Source organism: Telmatherina bonti, assembly GCF_933228915.1.
Source record: "Telmatherina bonti genome assembly, chromosome: 14".
NCBI classification, from domain to species: Eukaryota; Metazoa; Chordata; class Actinopteri; order Atheriniformes; family Telmatherinidae; genus Telmatherina; species Telmatherina bonti.
In genome coordinates this window covers 22918602-22934272 of record NC_136612.1, presented here as the reverse complement: position 1 = coordinate 22934272, position 15671 = coordinate 22918602, and the positions used below count along the sequence as shown (strand labels likewise).

The following is a 15671-nucleotide window of genomic DNA, read 5'->3' as shown; positions in this document are numbered from 1 at the left end:
TATATATATATATATACATATATATATACATATATATATATATATACATATATATATACATATATATATATATATACATATATATACATATATATATATATATATATATACATATATATATACATATACATATATATATATATATATATATATATATATATATATATATATATACATATATATATATATATACACACATATATATATATATATATACACACATATATATATATATATACACACATATATATATATATATACATATATATATATATATACATACATACATATATATATATACATACATATATATATATACATACATATATATATATATATATATATATATATATATATATATATATATATATATATATATATATATATATATGTATGTATGTATGTGTGTATATACATATAAACTCTGTAATGTACACGTCGTTTACTGCGGTAACACGACTGGCATTACTGCTTATATGACAAGACACCATCCAAAGGGAAAATGCAGCGCTAATAGCCAGCTTTTGAAACAAAAGTATACGTTCAAACAGCTGCTTCAAATATTACTGCCAAAAGAATCTTAAAATATGACACACAGTGGATTTTTTTATTTGGGGAATTTGATTCGTAATTTAGTCGGCAAACTTGGTCATTAAGCAACTTTTTCCAATGGTCTGTAAAAATCAGCAATACTGAGGAATCGCAATATAAATCAAATTGGCACCAAAAAAAAAAAAAAGAAAAAAAAAAAGGTTTAAAATTGAATTGTGATAAAAGCCTATCGTCCCAGCCATATTAACCACTTCATAGGACAGAATTTGATCCAGTTTGATCCTTTGGCAACTAAATGGAGCCAAGTGGTCTGCGGTATATAACCTGGTCTCAATGGCAATCTTCTCTAAAGTTTTTTGGAATTCTTCAGGCTATGAAAACAGAAACAGAAAAAACATATGATTAGCTTTAAAGCTGTTTCGATACACGGAAGAAAAAAGGCAGCCTATGAAGGAACAGCAAGGTTTTTATTTTGGAAATATATGACAATGCTTCTTATTGAACTATGGTAAACTTCCCTTAATACCAATACTCTACTGAATGCAGGAACATTTAGTTACAGGTGTCTAAAGAATATGTTTTCTCAAAAAATTTAAGCTCTTGTGCTTTAATTTTCTCAGTGGTTTTGATGTCTGAAGAAATCTAACACCAGGGATTTCTGATCTGCATTACATTTTTTTTTTGACAGATCTCAAAGGTCTGGATGTTTGCTAAGAACAAATAACATTTGACCAGCAGTTTATTCAGCACACCACCTTGCCTCTTGCCTCTGGAAAATCCGCACTAGCTGACAAGGACTGTTTAATGACTCTTGTGACACTCATGTCTGAATGAAAACACTACTTTGAACAATTTTAACATTCAAAGCCAAACTTGGAAAAAAAAAAAAAACATTAGCTGGAATACGACTTTCCTGTTACGATGCTTTTTGTCAAATATGTTTACATTCTTGTTGAAAAGAATTGGCAATTTTTTTTTTTTTTTTTTTTTTTACGTACACAGCTCAACTCAGCTGCTCACCAGAAAAATACATTTTCCTAACAAATGTGGGGCATTTTAAAGGGGAATAAAACAGGCTTTCCAACAGTATAAGATGTTGCCAGTAAGTACTGTCACAGGAAAAAAACAAATATTGACCAAACACAAAAGAACTTACTTTTTGTGCCAAGTTTAAACACATAATGAGTACTTTGCACTGCACTATTACTTACACCGTTTGAGTTTCATGGCTTAACCATTTACTCCAATACAGCAAAAAAGTTGCATTTTAACTTTTTCATTCAACTTACTTGCTTCTTATTTTATACTATAAAAATTGAGCATATTTGAAATGACAGCTTATGACGTATTCATAATGCAAACATTCAAAAGTAGTGTATTCACTGGAGAAAAAGACCACCCAGATTTTTCTCTACCATTTGCATAGAGCATTATTTAATTTAAAAAGAATAGCAATACAGATTTGTAAGGGTCAGCTCCATGGTACAGTACAGTACAATTACAATGATGACAAGTTCCCTTTTTAAATATGAGACACCATATTTCAGCAGGACTCATATCTCTCACAAATCAGCAGTGCAAACATTTTCCTGCTCACTTTGCAACTCTTTTCAAGTCAGGTATGTATGAGATGAATTGTGCAAATATACGAAGTAATAAAAAGGACAAATTAAGAGGTTAAATCTGGCATGGACCAACATATTTGCAATGACACTTTATGCATATCAGGCAGCACAAAGGAAGAAGCTATGATAAACCATATAAAACAAGTAATAAAAGTAACTGAGTGCTTTTTATTTTTTAGTAACACAGCATACATTCAAGTCGCTTCCGTGAAGTAATTTAGGTTTTGTTTTTTCACTGAGCAGGAATATTTTTTGTACACTACTCTGTTTATTCATCCCATACTATATTATTACACCATATGGAAAGCATATGATTGTGAATACATTTCTCATCAATATGTCTGGAAATTAGTTTTTGGAAACGCTAACTGTTGCTCTACTGTTGTCTACACAATACATACATCTTTTTACAAGGTCTTTTAAGTATGAACAAGGCTTTGGGAAGCAATAATATGGATACACTGAACTTAGGTTCATCCACAATGAAAAAAAAAATCAATTAAAAACACTTTAATGATCATTCTTGTATAACAAGGCATCTGTTTGTATGCAGAGTACTTGAAGTTTTACTTTCTACCAACTATTCAACGTTTCTTTTTTTTCTAAAGGGAGGGGTGGATTTTCTGACATATTTCAAAGAAGCACATGAAGACAAAGATCAACTTAAGTTTTTTTTTCTTTCCCGAACAGTACCAATCTCTTGGTTTATAAAGTCTGTCATCAACAGATGCAGGAAAACAGATGGATTTAGGAACTGTGCAGCAAAACTCTCTGCAGCACTCTTGCATCACATAGCTACAAGAGGACTAGTTTAGGTCCAAATCACTCGCAGCAAGACTTGAAAGTTGACTGCTACGCCAGCAGCATGTAAAAATAGTCGCCTGCATCACACATGGTCTCCAGGACTTCTTTCAACCTTCACGTAAACTTTAGTGGCTAACATCCACATTATAAGACACCATTCCTGTCAGCAGAAACAGAATGATCACTTTGCAAGAGCTGAAAATAGAGAAGTACAGACTCTTCTGAGAATGGAATAAAAGAAGGCTGAAGTTTCAACCTCAGTTTGCACATTCTTGTATTGTTCACTAGCAGACATCTTTGTTCAGTCTCATGCTGTTTGTAATGTATGCATGCTTCCCAAATAAACACTCCTGGATGGGGCCATTGGTCAGTGGTACCATGAACATGTCAAATTATTTACATATGCAAACAACATTAAGAGGCTTTTCAGCATTACCAGTCTATCTGCAAAGGGCAAAGTAAAGAAACGAGAACCCTTGTTAGATAAGGCTCTAAGGTGTGCAACGATTTCACAATCACATCAGCATGAGTGGTTCATTCTCTTGTGATGACTGATGATCATCAAGATAAAACACAATAAATTCTTGGAAAAATAAAGTAATAAAAGTCATAAATAACAAAAACAAAAATATGTACAAATGCTTAGTGCACACACACGCAAATACACCCTGTCAGACACAGTTCAGTGTAGTGGTTTAGTCATTTCTTTGTTTTTGACTTCACTGTTAAAAGTGCGGATCAAAGATTTCATTGCTTGGTATAATCAACAGCCCACACACCACCATGACAAAAATTAACATCAGTGTTCCTACATTCACATATTAACAACAAACAGCATGAACAAACAAACAAAGGTGGAGCAACAACAGGAAAAAAAAAAGGGGGAGGGGGGGGGGACCGGACCACCCAGTGTGTGGTGACACTTATGGTAAAAAGGAGCCGGAGATAGCCTGTGTTCAGTCCTTATACACAGCTTATATATACACACTGTAGAAAGTGGACTGATTTCCTCCTACTTCCCCCCAGTCTGAGTGCAGTGCTGAAACTGGGCAAAGCTGAGAAACACTTGCTCAAGAGATATCTGGCTCACACAGTAGTCCTCAATGTGGTATTTCTCTTTGGCTGCCTCCAGTGTGCCGAACACCTGGACAGAAGTGAAGAAGGATGACGGAAGGAGAATCAGCAATGTATGGCTAAAATCTGAATCTATTGTACAATTTTTAAAAAAATCCCAAACACCTTCCAGACTGTTTTATGTTTGATTGTACTGTGACCGTAGAATGAAATGACTTTATTGAGATAAAGATCAGATGGTTGTGTTGTGGCTGTTTAAAGCAGGAGGAAGATAAGTAGCTTTTCAGTTCATTTTTGTATGTTTACTTCGGCCACTAGAGGGTGAATAAAAATATACTGTACCTGTGCCCATGTTAATGTTTTGTCAGTCAAATGGTAGTGCACCATTCCCTGGTGCTCATCTTTGAGTTGACTTCCTGTTTCAGGAGAAAATTCAGTTAGAGCGGCTTTATTGGTCTTTTACAGGAATAAATAAAACGGAAAAATACATTTGATAAGTGCCGTACGAGAAAAACAGATTTACATCTATTGCAACAAAAAACTAATTATATTGAGCCGTTTTGCATCATGAGACATTTAGACTCCTCTGACCTGGGAAGGTGCTTTCGATAAAGTCTTTAAATAGCTGTAGGTCGCTGTCCTCCAACTCGGCCTCTACATGGACTTTAGCTAGTAGGGTGTAGCCGCTGCCAAACTTGCTCTTTAGATGCTGGGGACTCCCGAGGCACTTGAACTGACCATTGACCATCACTGCCAGTCTGGTGCACAGGGCTTCACATTCCTCCATACTGGCGAGAGAACACACCCATGAAACAGGGAAATATGGCAGCCTCTTCACATCTTTTCATTTATCCTAAAGTTGGGCTCAAACTTAGCTGAAACCCAACACATTCTAAAGAGCTCACCTGTGAGATGTGATAATTATGGCCTTGCCAGACTCTCGAGTGCGTGTAATAGCGTCCCACAACAACCTCCTGGCCACAGGGTCCATCCCTGTTGAAGGTTCATCCAATAAGACAACTGGAGGCCCACCAATCAGAGCCATGCCTGCACTCAGCTTGCGCTTGTTACCGCCACTATGTAAGATAGTAGGACTTTATTGAGTAGCGGCTCAACAAAACAGAATAATATCTGTAGCAACTTGAATCCTCCTACCTGTAGCTGCGGACCAGTTTATCAGCGTGCGGCTCGAGCAGCAGTGACCTCAGGACGTTCTCCACACAGCCAGACACATACTTCTCTGGTATTCCTCTGAGCCTGGCATACATACACAGAGTCTCTCTTCCTGTCATGTGGTCCAGTACGGCATCAAACTGAGGACAGTAGCCAATGCGCTGCTGAACCTGCAATATCAAGATAAATATTCTCATCAAATTTCAGCGAGTTACAAGCAGTATGCTTCAAAAGCAGATATTTTATTTTGCAAAAAATAAATTTCATTTTCCTCCTTTTACCTTCTTAATGTCCCTCAAGATGCTGTATCCATCAATGTATGCGTCTCCAGATGTATTGGTCTCATCACCTGTCAGCATCTTAAATGTTGTGGTCTTCCCTGCTCCGTTAAAGCCCAGGAGGCCAAAACACTCCCCTTTTCCTACAGCGAGAGACAGCCTGTCCACAGCCAGAAGACTTTCCCCGCTGCTGTAAACCTGTGAGGGACAGATAACAGTGGGTCTGTGCCATATTTTCATATATCTGGAGTCATATATATTTCAGCAATTACACAGGGGAGCTAAATACCTTGCTGAGCTCTTGCAATATGAGGGGGCTCCCAACCATAGACTCCACCACTGGATGGCAGTCCAGAACCCTCTTCCTCTCATCAGCCACATCTCTGTCCTCTGGTTGGAGTGTTGCATCCTCTATAAGAGGCAACTGACACACACAAGATCGAACTTAAAAGATAAAAACGAATTACCAAAACAAACAAGCAAAAAACGGTTATTTATCAAAGAACTTCTGTGTGTGTTACTCCACCGAATATCTAGACTACAATCGCGATTGGATATGTTTTTAGTATTCTGCAGAAAGAGAGCTAATTTATTCCTTCATGAAGAAGGTTTGGCAAACTTGGTTCAACAGTACAAAAGACTGAGATTGTGCAAACTAATATCTAATTCATGAGATTTATGGAATTTTATTTGTACAGGAATTATGATTTCAACTCCTAACTTGTGCATAAAAGCCTTAAAGCTAAGTACACATCTCATCACAGAAGACAAAGGAATATAAGTGAGAAAATTTCCTTTTTTTAAAGGTTCGGCTTGAATATCTTAAATCAAACTAAAACCTGCTTCCTAGACCAATAACACTCAGTCAGTATATTTTATATCCCCTTGTATTTCCATTCCTCAGCAAGACAGTAAGTCCCCTATTGTTTGCATATGCCATCGAACAAGCCACAATCGTGCTCTGTTGCAGCTTATGTGCAGCATGATGGCTATAAAGTTATGAAATGGTGTGGAGACAAAAGCCTTTCTTTTTGTTGCCAACCTACGTTTTTTTGTCTACATAACTCCCCTACTGCAGTTTTGCATCTTTGGCGAGCTGTCAGGGTATAAGCCGAACTTGGATAAAAGCAGATTTTTCCCATATTAACATGACTGCCAAGACTTTTCCTCCACATGACTTTCCATTTAAAGTAGCAAAGGGTCATTTTACACGCCATGGAATTTGATTACCAACAAACAACTGGACTTAATTAAGCCAGCATCTCTACTTGGAAGCCTGTAAGCGCTGGTCTTCACTCAAACTGTCAGTACAATTACAATGATGATAAGTTCCCTATTCTTTGTTATTTTTTTATATCTGCATCAATGTCTCCCAATATTCTGACTTTTTCTTCTGTCAGGTAGATTATCTCATCTCAGAATCAGAATCCCATTTATTGTCATTACACAGTGTACAACGAGACTGAGAAGCGTCTTCTTTTTCAGTGTAGTCAAATAATTAAAAATAAAAGGACAGGACATACAAATGTGATATAAAAACAAAAAAAGGATGCTTAATGATATAATATATTAAAAGCACAACAAAAGGTAACATTTTAAAGTGCTAAAAATGTAAGTGTAACTTAAAAATGTGTTTCACTAGTAAATATGTGTGTGATATATATTATAATAATAGTAAAGTTAAAAAATGTATTTTAAGTAGACAGGTAGAGAACACAAAAACATTTCACTGGTAAGTCAGTAGCAGTGACATTCACGTATATATTGCACATGTGTGTTATACTGTTGATGAAGTAGTTACATATGAAAGTTCGGGATGCCAACGGCTCTCAGAAAGAAACTGTTTTTAAGCCTGTTTGTGTTTTTTCTTTGCTGCATCTGTAGTGCCTTCTAGAGGGCAGCAGAGCAAACAGCTGAGAACCGGGTTGTGTTCTGTCCTTACTGTTCTTTATGATAGAAAGGTCCCCAGGTTGTTCAGGCAATATCTGCAACAGCCTAATCGCCAGGGGGGGATATTTTTACCTAATTTCAGATGCTATTATTGGGCATCCAGTTAGACAGTGTTTACATTTTGGTTCCACTGTGGCGCTCCCCTCCTTCCTGACTGGGTAGTGACAGAGCAAAACTACTAAACTTGTGTCTCTCATTGCTCTGCTGCATCACCAATTCAATCCCCAAATGTATATATAGCAAGAAAAGTGGTCAAAACCTCACTTAAGATCTGGACCCAAGTCAGACATCACTGTAGTCTGCAGCTTCTGGCATTGAATCGTATCTTTCCACCGTCTCTTATTGACATAACATTTGTCAAAACCTGGAATTGAGACCTTCAAGGAACTGTGTGTTGACTAGATCTGTTCCACCTACAGTATTAACAACTTCCAGATACAGCTTTGCTCTCCCACCACAACATTTTTTCAGGTACCTACAGGTGCAGAGTTTTGCTCAGAAACTTCCCACTTTTCCCAATCTACCAGAGGACTCTGACACAGACTGTTTGCTCTTACCCATTTCTGTATTAAAACGTTTCATTTCCATTCTTTGTAACCAGAAAGCCTCAGCGCATTCAAAGTCATGAAGCAAAAATAAGGCCCTCTGAGTGGAGGACATCCTGACTCTGACGATGGTCAGATATTCTGAAGCAAGTCCTCAACTTGTCTCATTCAATGCAAGTTTGTGCATCGTGTTTTCTACACTCAAGCTTGTTTATCCAAGATGTATGGTAGTGTCTCTTCAGCCTGTGCTGGTTGCCAGTCCAAAACCCACTGATCATCCTGTTTGTGTTCACCTCTAACCACCTCCCTGAGGAACCCTTTAGCTCTGATGACCATTATCGCTGAGAGGGTAATTCTATTCAAGTGGAAGTCACCCCTGCCCCCCTCCTCTATCCACAGGATTTATGGATGATCTTTAATTTATTGATAAGATCAGAATGTCCTTACAAGGATCCACTCATTATTTTTGTTATAAGTGTGGCAACCATTGCTACGGATAGTCAGAAAGAGTCTTGCCTAGTTTACTCTTGTTTTCATTTCTGTAAATTTCCTTTAACTAATATTTTACTATTGTTTCCTGATTGTACATAATAACTTATCTTGTGGTTGGAGGCCTTTTTGGTTTGGATTTGTCCTTTTTTTCCTTGTTTTGTTTTTCTAGCTCTTTTTTTTTTTTTCTTCAAGGAAGTTATGCAAAATGTTTTCTTATGTGGGTGTAAAACACAGTGATGGCCTTGTATAACTTCAATTTCTGTCTGAAACCAAATATATAAAGTTTGAGGGAGAAATGCTAAATAGAACAAAGTAGTTGCTCGGGCATTTCGTTCAAGGAAAAGTCTTGCTGAATGAATCTACCTGTTTGCGTCTTCTGCACAGAGAGGTGAGGAGTCTCCAGACAGTGCGGATGCACTGCAACTCGATGATAAACAGTAGAATTATGAACACAACACCCTGCACAGAGAAGGCCACGAGAAAGCGCCCTACACCAGGCTCTGCCATTGAGAAGTAGTTTGGCTGGTATGTGATGTCTAGAAACAGAGAAGTGGTGAGTTACATTCAGATTAGAGGCATGTTCATATGAAATTGGTCTATTTTATTAGTATTCAATCTTTAGCTAATTATTTATCATGTTTACAACCACTTTTCATCAACTGACACAAAGTCAAACGTGTTCAAGAACTATTAAACTGATTTTGTACTTACTTAGGCGCTCGCAGATGAACTTGCTGAGAGGACTTGATGTGCAAAATGAGATTAATTCATAGTTCTGGTAGAACTGGCTAAAAGACATGCCCAGACAGTAGTTTGGGAAGATCAGGAAAACCTTATCCAGTAGGTGTGATATGTCCTCCAATTGCAGCTCTGACAATTAGGAAAAGACAGTCAATCAGAATGATTAATGATTTTTTTTTCTTTCCCCTAAATTTTCCTTATCATCTCCATATTTTATTTCCATGGTAACCTGGAGAGTATGTGCAGATGCAGGAACCTCCTCATATGCATGTAAAATCACAGCAACGTTTTGCACCATTTCACAAGAAACTTAACACATCCCACTTCTCTCTGCAAAGGCACTTCAATCAACAAAGTGTCATTTCCTGGAACATGATCTCTTCCCACACATCAGTACTGCATGTTGTATATGGAGAGCAACAGAACCAAGTCAGGAGTAAAAAGCAATAATCCAAATATACAAGCCATTTAGTGGGTTTAACTAATAACATTCTCCTAACAAATGATTTAATGCTTGATTTTTTTTTTTTCACCCAAAGTTACACGCTTCTTCTCCCAGCCTAATTAATTTTTTGGCTTACAGTCTGGCATTCTCATCCTAAATTATGGTATTCCTCGAAAAAAAAGGCAAGATGAAAAAGAGGACTTCTCCTTTCTTATATTCTGGGGATTACCACAATTTGACAAATGTTCAATGTCTGCTTTTGTAGATGATGTACATCTCACCTGGGATGGTCATGATGGTAACAGCCAGAAAGGTAGCAGTGCCAGAGATCATGTTGAAGATGGTGAGGCGTGTGTAGGCGCTCGCAGCAGTGGAGAAGAAAAAGCTGAGCAGGTACATGAGAGGCACGACTGCCCAGCCGTACAGCAGCAGTAACAACAGCACATCAATAAGGTGGTTGTGCTCCACAAAAGCCTTTATTCCAAATGCCTGAAATACCACCTGTGAGTAAAACACACACAGAAACACTGATGTGATTGTACAACAAACACAGCAAATCTCTGCAAATCCAATGCTTTCCATTCATGACAAATCCAGCCACTCTGTTTGAAACCATCATGACTTTTGGGATCTTTATTGTGTTGTAAAGCACTTGATCTGAAACTGACCAGCATAAGGAGGCAGGAAAGCAAGAAGTTGACCAGGTCCCACAGCAGAGCAGAAAACCAGAAGTTGGACAGGTAGACCCCACTGACCTGCTGCACATGCTTAGACTTGATGGAGGATTCAGTTACAAGCAGCAAGGCAAAAGTGCTGGACAGGGAGGCCATGCCATACATGAGGTTGATGGCGATGGCAAATCCTGTCTTACTCCTGTAGTAAGAATATAGCAGTGATGTGGTTAGAAGACAGCACCATGTAAGACAAAGAGACAAATAAAAGATTACTTAAATTTTATTTGCACTTTTTCCAGACGTTCTTATTCCAACCTCTGACATCTAACAAACTGGCTCACCACTGGTGCATCATTAGTTAAGTCAACGGAAGTGATACTAACATGAGAAATTCCCACCAGTGTCTTGTTGCATGTATAAAAATGTATGTATGTGTTTATGTATGTATTTACATTTATGCATATGTAAATGTGTGTAAGTGTGTGTGTATATCTATTTTTATGGATAGAGTTAAAGATTTAGGTGAAAAATAACAACTTTATAAAACAGAATATTTAAAGAGTATGAACTTAATGGTCCATCTATCTATCCATCTACGAACTGAATGATGCATGAATAAATAAAGGTGAAGTATTTGCCAGTAATTAACAGACAATCCATTGGTGTGTTATGTTATCTAAAAGGGGCAGGTAGTAGATTTTTTTTTTTCTTCTTCCTGCTCGTTTTCAAGCATGGTGGTGTGTTAAGATGTCTTTGTGATTTGTTTTGTCCAGTTTCATGTTGCTTATGTATAACGACTTGAGAAATAAACTGTCAACCTATCAAACAATCTTGTTGTACGGAATAACCACCATTACTCAGTAAATCAGACCTTTCTAACGTCTCCATATTAACAAAGCCCGCCCACTGCACCCCTGATCTACTCACTCAGTAAGCTGGCTCTGTGCCGCCTCAGACTGATTGCGTGGCATGGGGAAGTTTCCTGTCTGTATGGAAGCATTAGGCCCAGCTAAAAGTTTGAAAAGAGCATTGTCCACCATCATAAGGGCTGTAGCAGGTGTGTGGTAGCCCTGATTGTTGAAGTAGGCTGTTGCTTCTACGTACTGGCGACTGCTGCCACGGAAGGTAGCACCCACCATACACCGCTCATTAAAGCTGCCACCTTCCTCCTGTGCCTGGTTTAGGACGTAATGAGTGAAGTCTAAAGGGTGAAAGAGATAACGAGACATGCCATCAGTAAATCTTCAGTTAGCATACAAGTGCTGTTAACTACAGGGCTCTTATGCACAGACTCGTAGGAGAAGGAAGACACACTGATTAGAAGTGTCAACATCATTTCAAGAGGTTTGCAGAGCCTCTTCATGACTGTTGTGCTTCGATGGTCTTTTAAAGACCCTGTAACGATTTCTTGCATGACTTTAGTAGTTGTTACTTCTTTTTACTTGTTGTGCATACTAATCCTGTTGTTTTGTGCCATTTTAGGTGTCTTTGTATTTGAGTATTTTAGTAATTTTGTGTTACTTGGAGGGGTTCTCTTTAAACAAAATCATTGATCCAAGCAGAAAAGCTGAGCACTTGCCTTGTCTTACTGTGTTTACCTGATATGTTGACTAGTTGACCGAGCTGTGCGGACAGCTGGGATGTGTACGTGTCTGCCAAGGCGGAGGCAAGGGGACCTGCCCCAGACTGCAGGGTCACAGGGACTTTGGTAGGACCATAGCGAGAGAGCGCCAGCCTCAGCTGAGGAGCATCTTGGTGATTGGGAAAGGTGCGAGCCACAACTAAGGCCACAACTGTGAAAATCAAAGGGACCAGGAACTGAGCAACCATGACCTTCCAGTTTCTCCAGCTGTACAGCGCCCTCTTCAGGAACATGGCATAGAACTGTTGCAGGTGTAGTCTGATCTGGTGAGGGAAATGTGAACAGTGTAAGCTACATGTAGCAAACATCCCAATCATCACCGGTTTGTTTTCACAATCTTACCCCAGTGTTCAGCTTGATGTTTGAGCAGTCCTCTGAGATGAGTGTGCCACTGTCTGTGAAGTCGGTGACATCAGTCAGACAGCTGATGCTGCTGGCATCATCGGTGGTCCAGTCGTGTGAACGCCTCTCATGCTGATACTGAAGGGCTGGCAGCTGGATAGCCTGGATGTCTAAACTAGAGTCCACCAGTTTTCCAACCCTGGAAACACAAAATCAACCACAGATTACCCACTGGCATGAAAATAAATAAAAATGAGTTTATAAATAAAAGCTTTACTAAGTCTGAAAAGAAAAACATCCATCTGCACACTAACCATGAAAGTATATTCAGTGAAACATTACCTCTATTATCATTCTATAATTTAAGACAAAACTCAGCATAAACATGTGTAAAATGCCGTGCAGAATATTTAAAAAAAAGGTTGTGTGAGAAGAATTTCTGAACATTTCAAAGTGTCTTTCTATTCAATGTTTCAGCAAGTTGACCAGAGCCAGGGCTGCCTGCAAACAAGGCTATTTCTGGGCCTTACAATCCAGTTAGTAGTGAGAGGATGGCACCTACACAGCAGGCCAAATCCAGCTGGTATCTGTATCTTTATCACCAGATACAGATACAAGCTACACCAGACACAAGTTTTCTACAACTTGTGTCTACCAAGCTGATTTAAAATACATTTAATATTTAAGAAGTCCTCTACACCGTGCATACTTAACAATTATTCATTTTCTATACTGTTTACTGTCATTAAGGGTCAATTAGCAGGAGAGAGGCAAGGTACACCCTGGACAGGTCACATTTACTCCACAGGAGATTTTAGAATGACCAATTCCTAACATGCATGTCTTTGGAGAGTGGGAGGGAGCTGGAGTACCTGAAGAGAACCCAAACATGCAAACTCCACACAGAAAACCCAATGATCAAACCTCCCCCAAAGCTGGGGGAACAAGCGACCTTCTTGCTGTGAGGCCACAATTGCTGTTAACCACCACACCACCATGCAGCCCCTTTTAATTGGCTGCAAAATACAGCAAGAAAATGGTTCACACAGCAGCTTGCCTTTGTTTCTTTTGATGTTTACCATGTTTTGTAAGTGGCAAGTACACGCTGCTGGACTCTCTGTTTCACTTGCAAAAAAACGAGGTCTTGGCAGAAGCAATTATGAGGTTGAGCATGTGTGCCAGTTTAAGGAGCATGCAGTGTTCGCCTTCTGCAGTAGATGCGGCCCTGTGTTCGTTGCCACAGATACAGAAATCAAGCCGATGAGGAAGCAGAAGGAACTGATCAGTGAGCGGCATGCAGCTCAGACTGAGACGTGAGGAAAGGAGAAATGCACGCACAAGCACATCACTGAAAACTATCCAACACGACACATTTCCAAGTTCTATTCATTTAAAAAAAAAAAAAGACAAAAATTGTGGTTAAGTTCTTTCATAAATAAAAATAGCACTTTCAGTAGTTCTCTACTTATTAATGTAAATGTCCAAAATTGAATGAATTTTGCACAGAATTATACAAGTGCATAAATACCACCGACATTTTTTTTTTTTTTAATTATTTGAGTGGTATAATGGACCAGTTCCCCAATGCATTAAAATGTATGCTCTGCTACACATTGCCAGAATTTCCATTACCCGTAGTATTAAATTGCCTAGCAGTGCGTGACTTACTTGCCGCATCAGATCCTGCTGATACGGAAAATTAGAAATCACATTTTATCACATTTGCATGTTTTATAGCTCCCACCTGAGGAAAACCTCCTCCATGGTGGTCACCGAGGCGCCAAAGCTGGCAATGCCCAGCTCCTCTCTGTTCATCTCCAGCTCAGCAAATAACAGCTCAAACCTGTTCAGCAGATGGGAAACAGATGAGATGGTTGCCAATGTGCACACTGTGTTTCTGCAAGTATTTTACCATGACTGATGTGAGGCTAAAACAAATCACCTGCCGGTGCTCTCTTTGGGTAGAATATAAGAGAGCTCGGCTCCAGCGCTGCTCTCCAGTGTAGCATTTGGAACGTACATGTGAACAAGGCGGGTGATCTCGGACACATTGCAAAGAGCATCCTTAACTATCACCATGTGGTAGCCAGCACCTAGTGAGAAGAAGAGAAGGACAGGTCTGCAGTAGCAACCATACAAAGGTGTTTATGCAGAGAAAAAAAAAGTGCAATGCCTTTGAAAAGACAAAAAACTATATTTTATCATAACTCTACAGCTTTAGGAAAAGACAGCTGTCCTGTAAAAACTGTAACAGCTGATGTCCTACTGATTCTTTAAGCCTCCAGCAGTTACTTTCACTGTTCCTATCACTTACCATATTTGTTTTTAAGGAAGAGTGGTGACCCGCAGCACTGCAGCTCTCCTCCTGCCATGATGGCAATGCGATCGCCGAGCAGGTCAGCCTCATCCATAAAGTGTGTGGTGAGCAGGATGGTGCGACCACGTTTTTCCCCTTGCAGAAGGTCCCAGGTAGCGCGTCGGGCAGATGGATCCATACCTGATGTGGGCTCATCAAGCATAACGACCTACAGATGAGAAGAGACAAGAGGAAATGAGAAGTCACAGAAACAGTGGAAAAACTGGGGGTAAAAAAAAAGAATGAGAAGGAATAATGCCTGTGGAGGCTCCTCACCTTTGAGTCTCCTATGAGGGCAATGCCAATGGAGAGCTTTCTCTTCATGCCACCAGAAAGGGTCTTGGAGCGAGCATTTCGCTTGTCCTCTAGGTTCAGAATGCGGATGATCCGATCAACCTCGTCTGGAATCTTTTCTTGTGCGTAGCCTTTTAGCTGGATGCAAAGTAGATCAAAAGAGAGCAAAGTCGTTATACTCATGACAGCTTCTACTTTACATTAAAATTTTAAGCAGAGCTTCGGAGAATATCCATGTGTGTGTGTGTTAAAACTATTCACTTTGTCATGTAAATCTAGAAAAATCCAACAAAAGCAGAAAAAAGTAAGTGGTAACCTGGAAGAATAAAACAAATCATTACAGATACAGCTTTAAACAAGGTCAATGTTAATGTGTGTGCAGTTACATGTGGCTCTGACTAAATTCTCATGTTTATATTGGATACTCAATGACAAAAATGATGTCAACATAACATAAAACAAAACCCCTCTTCTGCCTTAGTGGGTCTTGATCTGAAAAAAGTGTTATGTGTCCATCATTTTCAATTTGTCCTAAATCAACAGGAAAAATCTGTCTTTGGGCATCTCTGTTTAACTGAGACACTACGGCTTGAGCAATCTTACAAGCAATCTTTTAACTCTGCAGCAGTTTCCTTGTTGTATTTTCTTGTATTTTCTGCTTCCCAGCAGTCCTTTCCAGTCAAA

The 15671-nt window shown here is 38.9% G+C and overlaps 1 protein-coding gene across 1 annotated transcript in view; it reads right to left on the bottom strand.

The window, feature by feature from the left end:
• abca3b (ATP-binding cassette, sub-family A (ABC1), member 3b) overlaps window positions 1–15671 on the bottom strand; it is a gene marked incomplete at its 5' end in the record, with an annotated part of 41733 nt that overhangs the window by 13922 nt on the left and 12140 nt on the right. Inside the window, 18 exons of the mRNA XM_079252850.1 lie at window positions 3998–4125; window positions 4398–4471; window positions 4647–4843; window positions 4961–5131; window positions 5211–5398; window positions 5510–5704; window positions 5796–5930; window positions 8857–9029; window positions 9205–9363; window positions 9961–10180; window positions 10348–10552; window positions 11281–11554; window positions 11952–12258; window positions 12338–12536; window positions 14082–14180; window positions 14280–14430; window positions 14652–14862; window positions 14970–15125. Coding sequence (XP_079108976.1) covers window positions 3998–4125; window positions 4398–4471; window positions 4647–4843; window positions 4961–5131; window positions 5211–5398; window positions 5510–5704; window positions 5796–5930; window positions 8857–9029; window positions 9205–9363; window positions 9961–10180; window positions 10348–10552; window positions 11281–11554; window positions 11952–12258; window positions 12338–12536; window positions 14082–14180; window positions 14280–14430; window positions 14652–14862; window positions 14970–15125 — 3242 coding nt within the window. The remainder of the gene's footprint in view (window positions 1–3997; window positions 4126–4397; window positions 4472–4646; window positions 4844–4960; window positions 5132–5210; window positions 5399–5509; window positions 5705–5795; window positions 5931–8856; window positions 9030–9204; window positions 9364–9960; window positions 10181–10347; window positions 10553–11280; window positions 11555–11951; window positions 12259–12337; window positions 12537–14081; window positions 14181–14279; window positions 14431–14651; window positions 14863–14969; window positions 15126–15671) is intronic.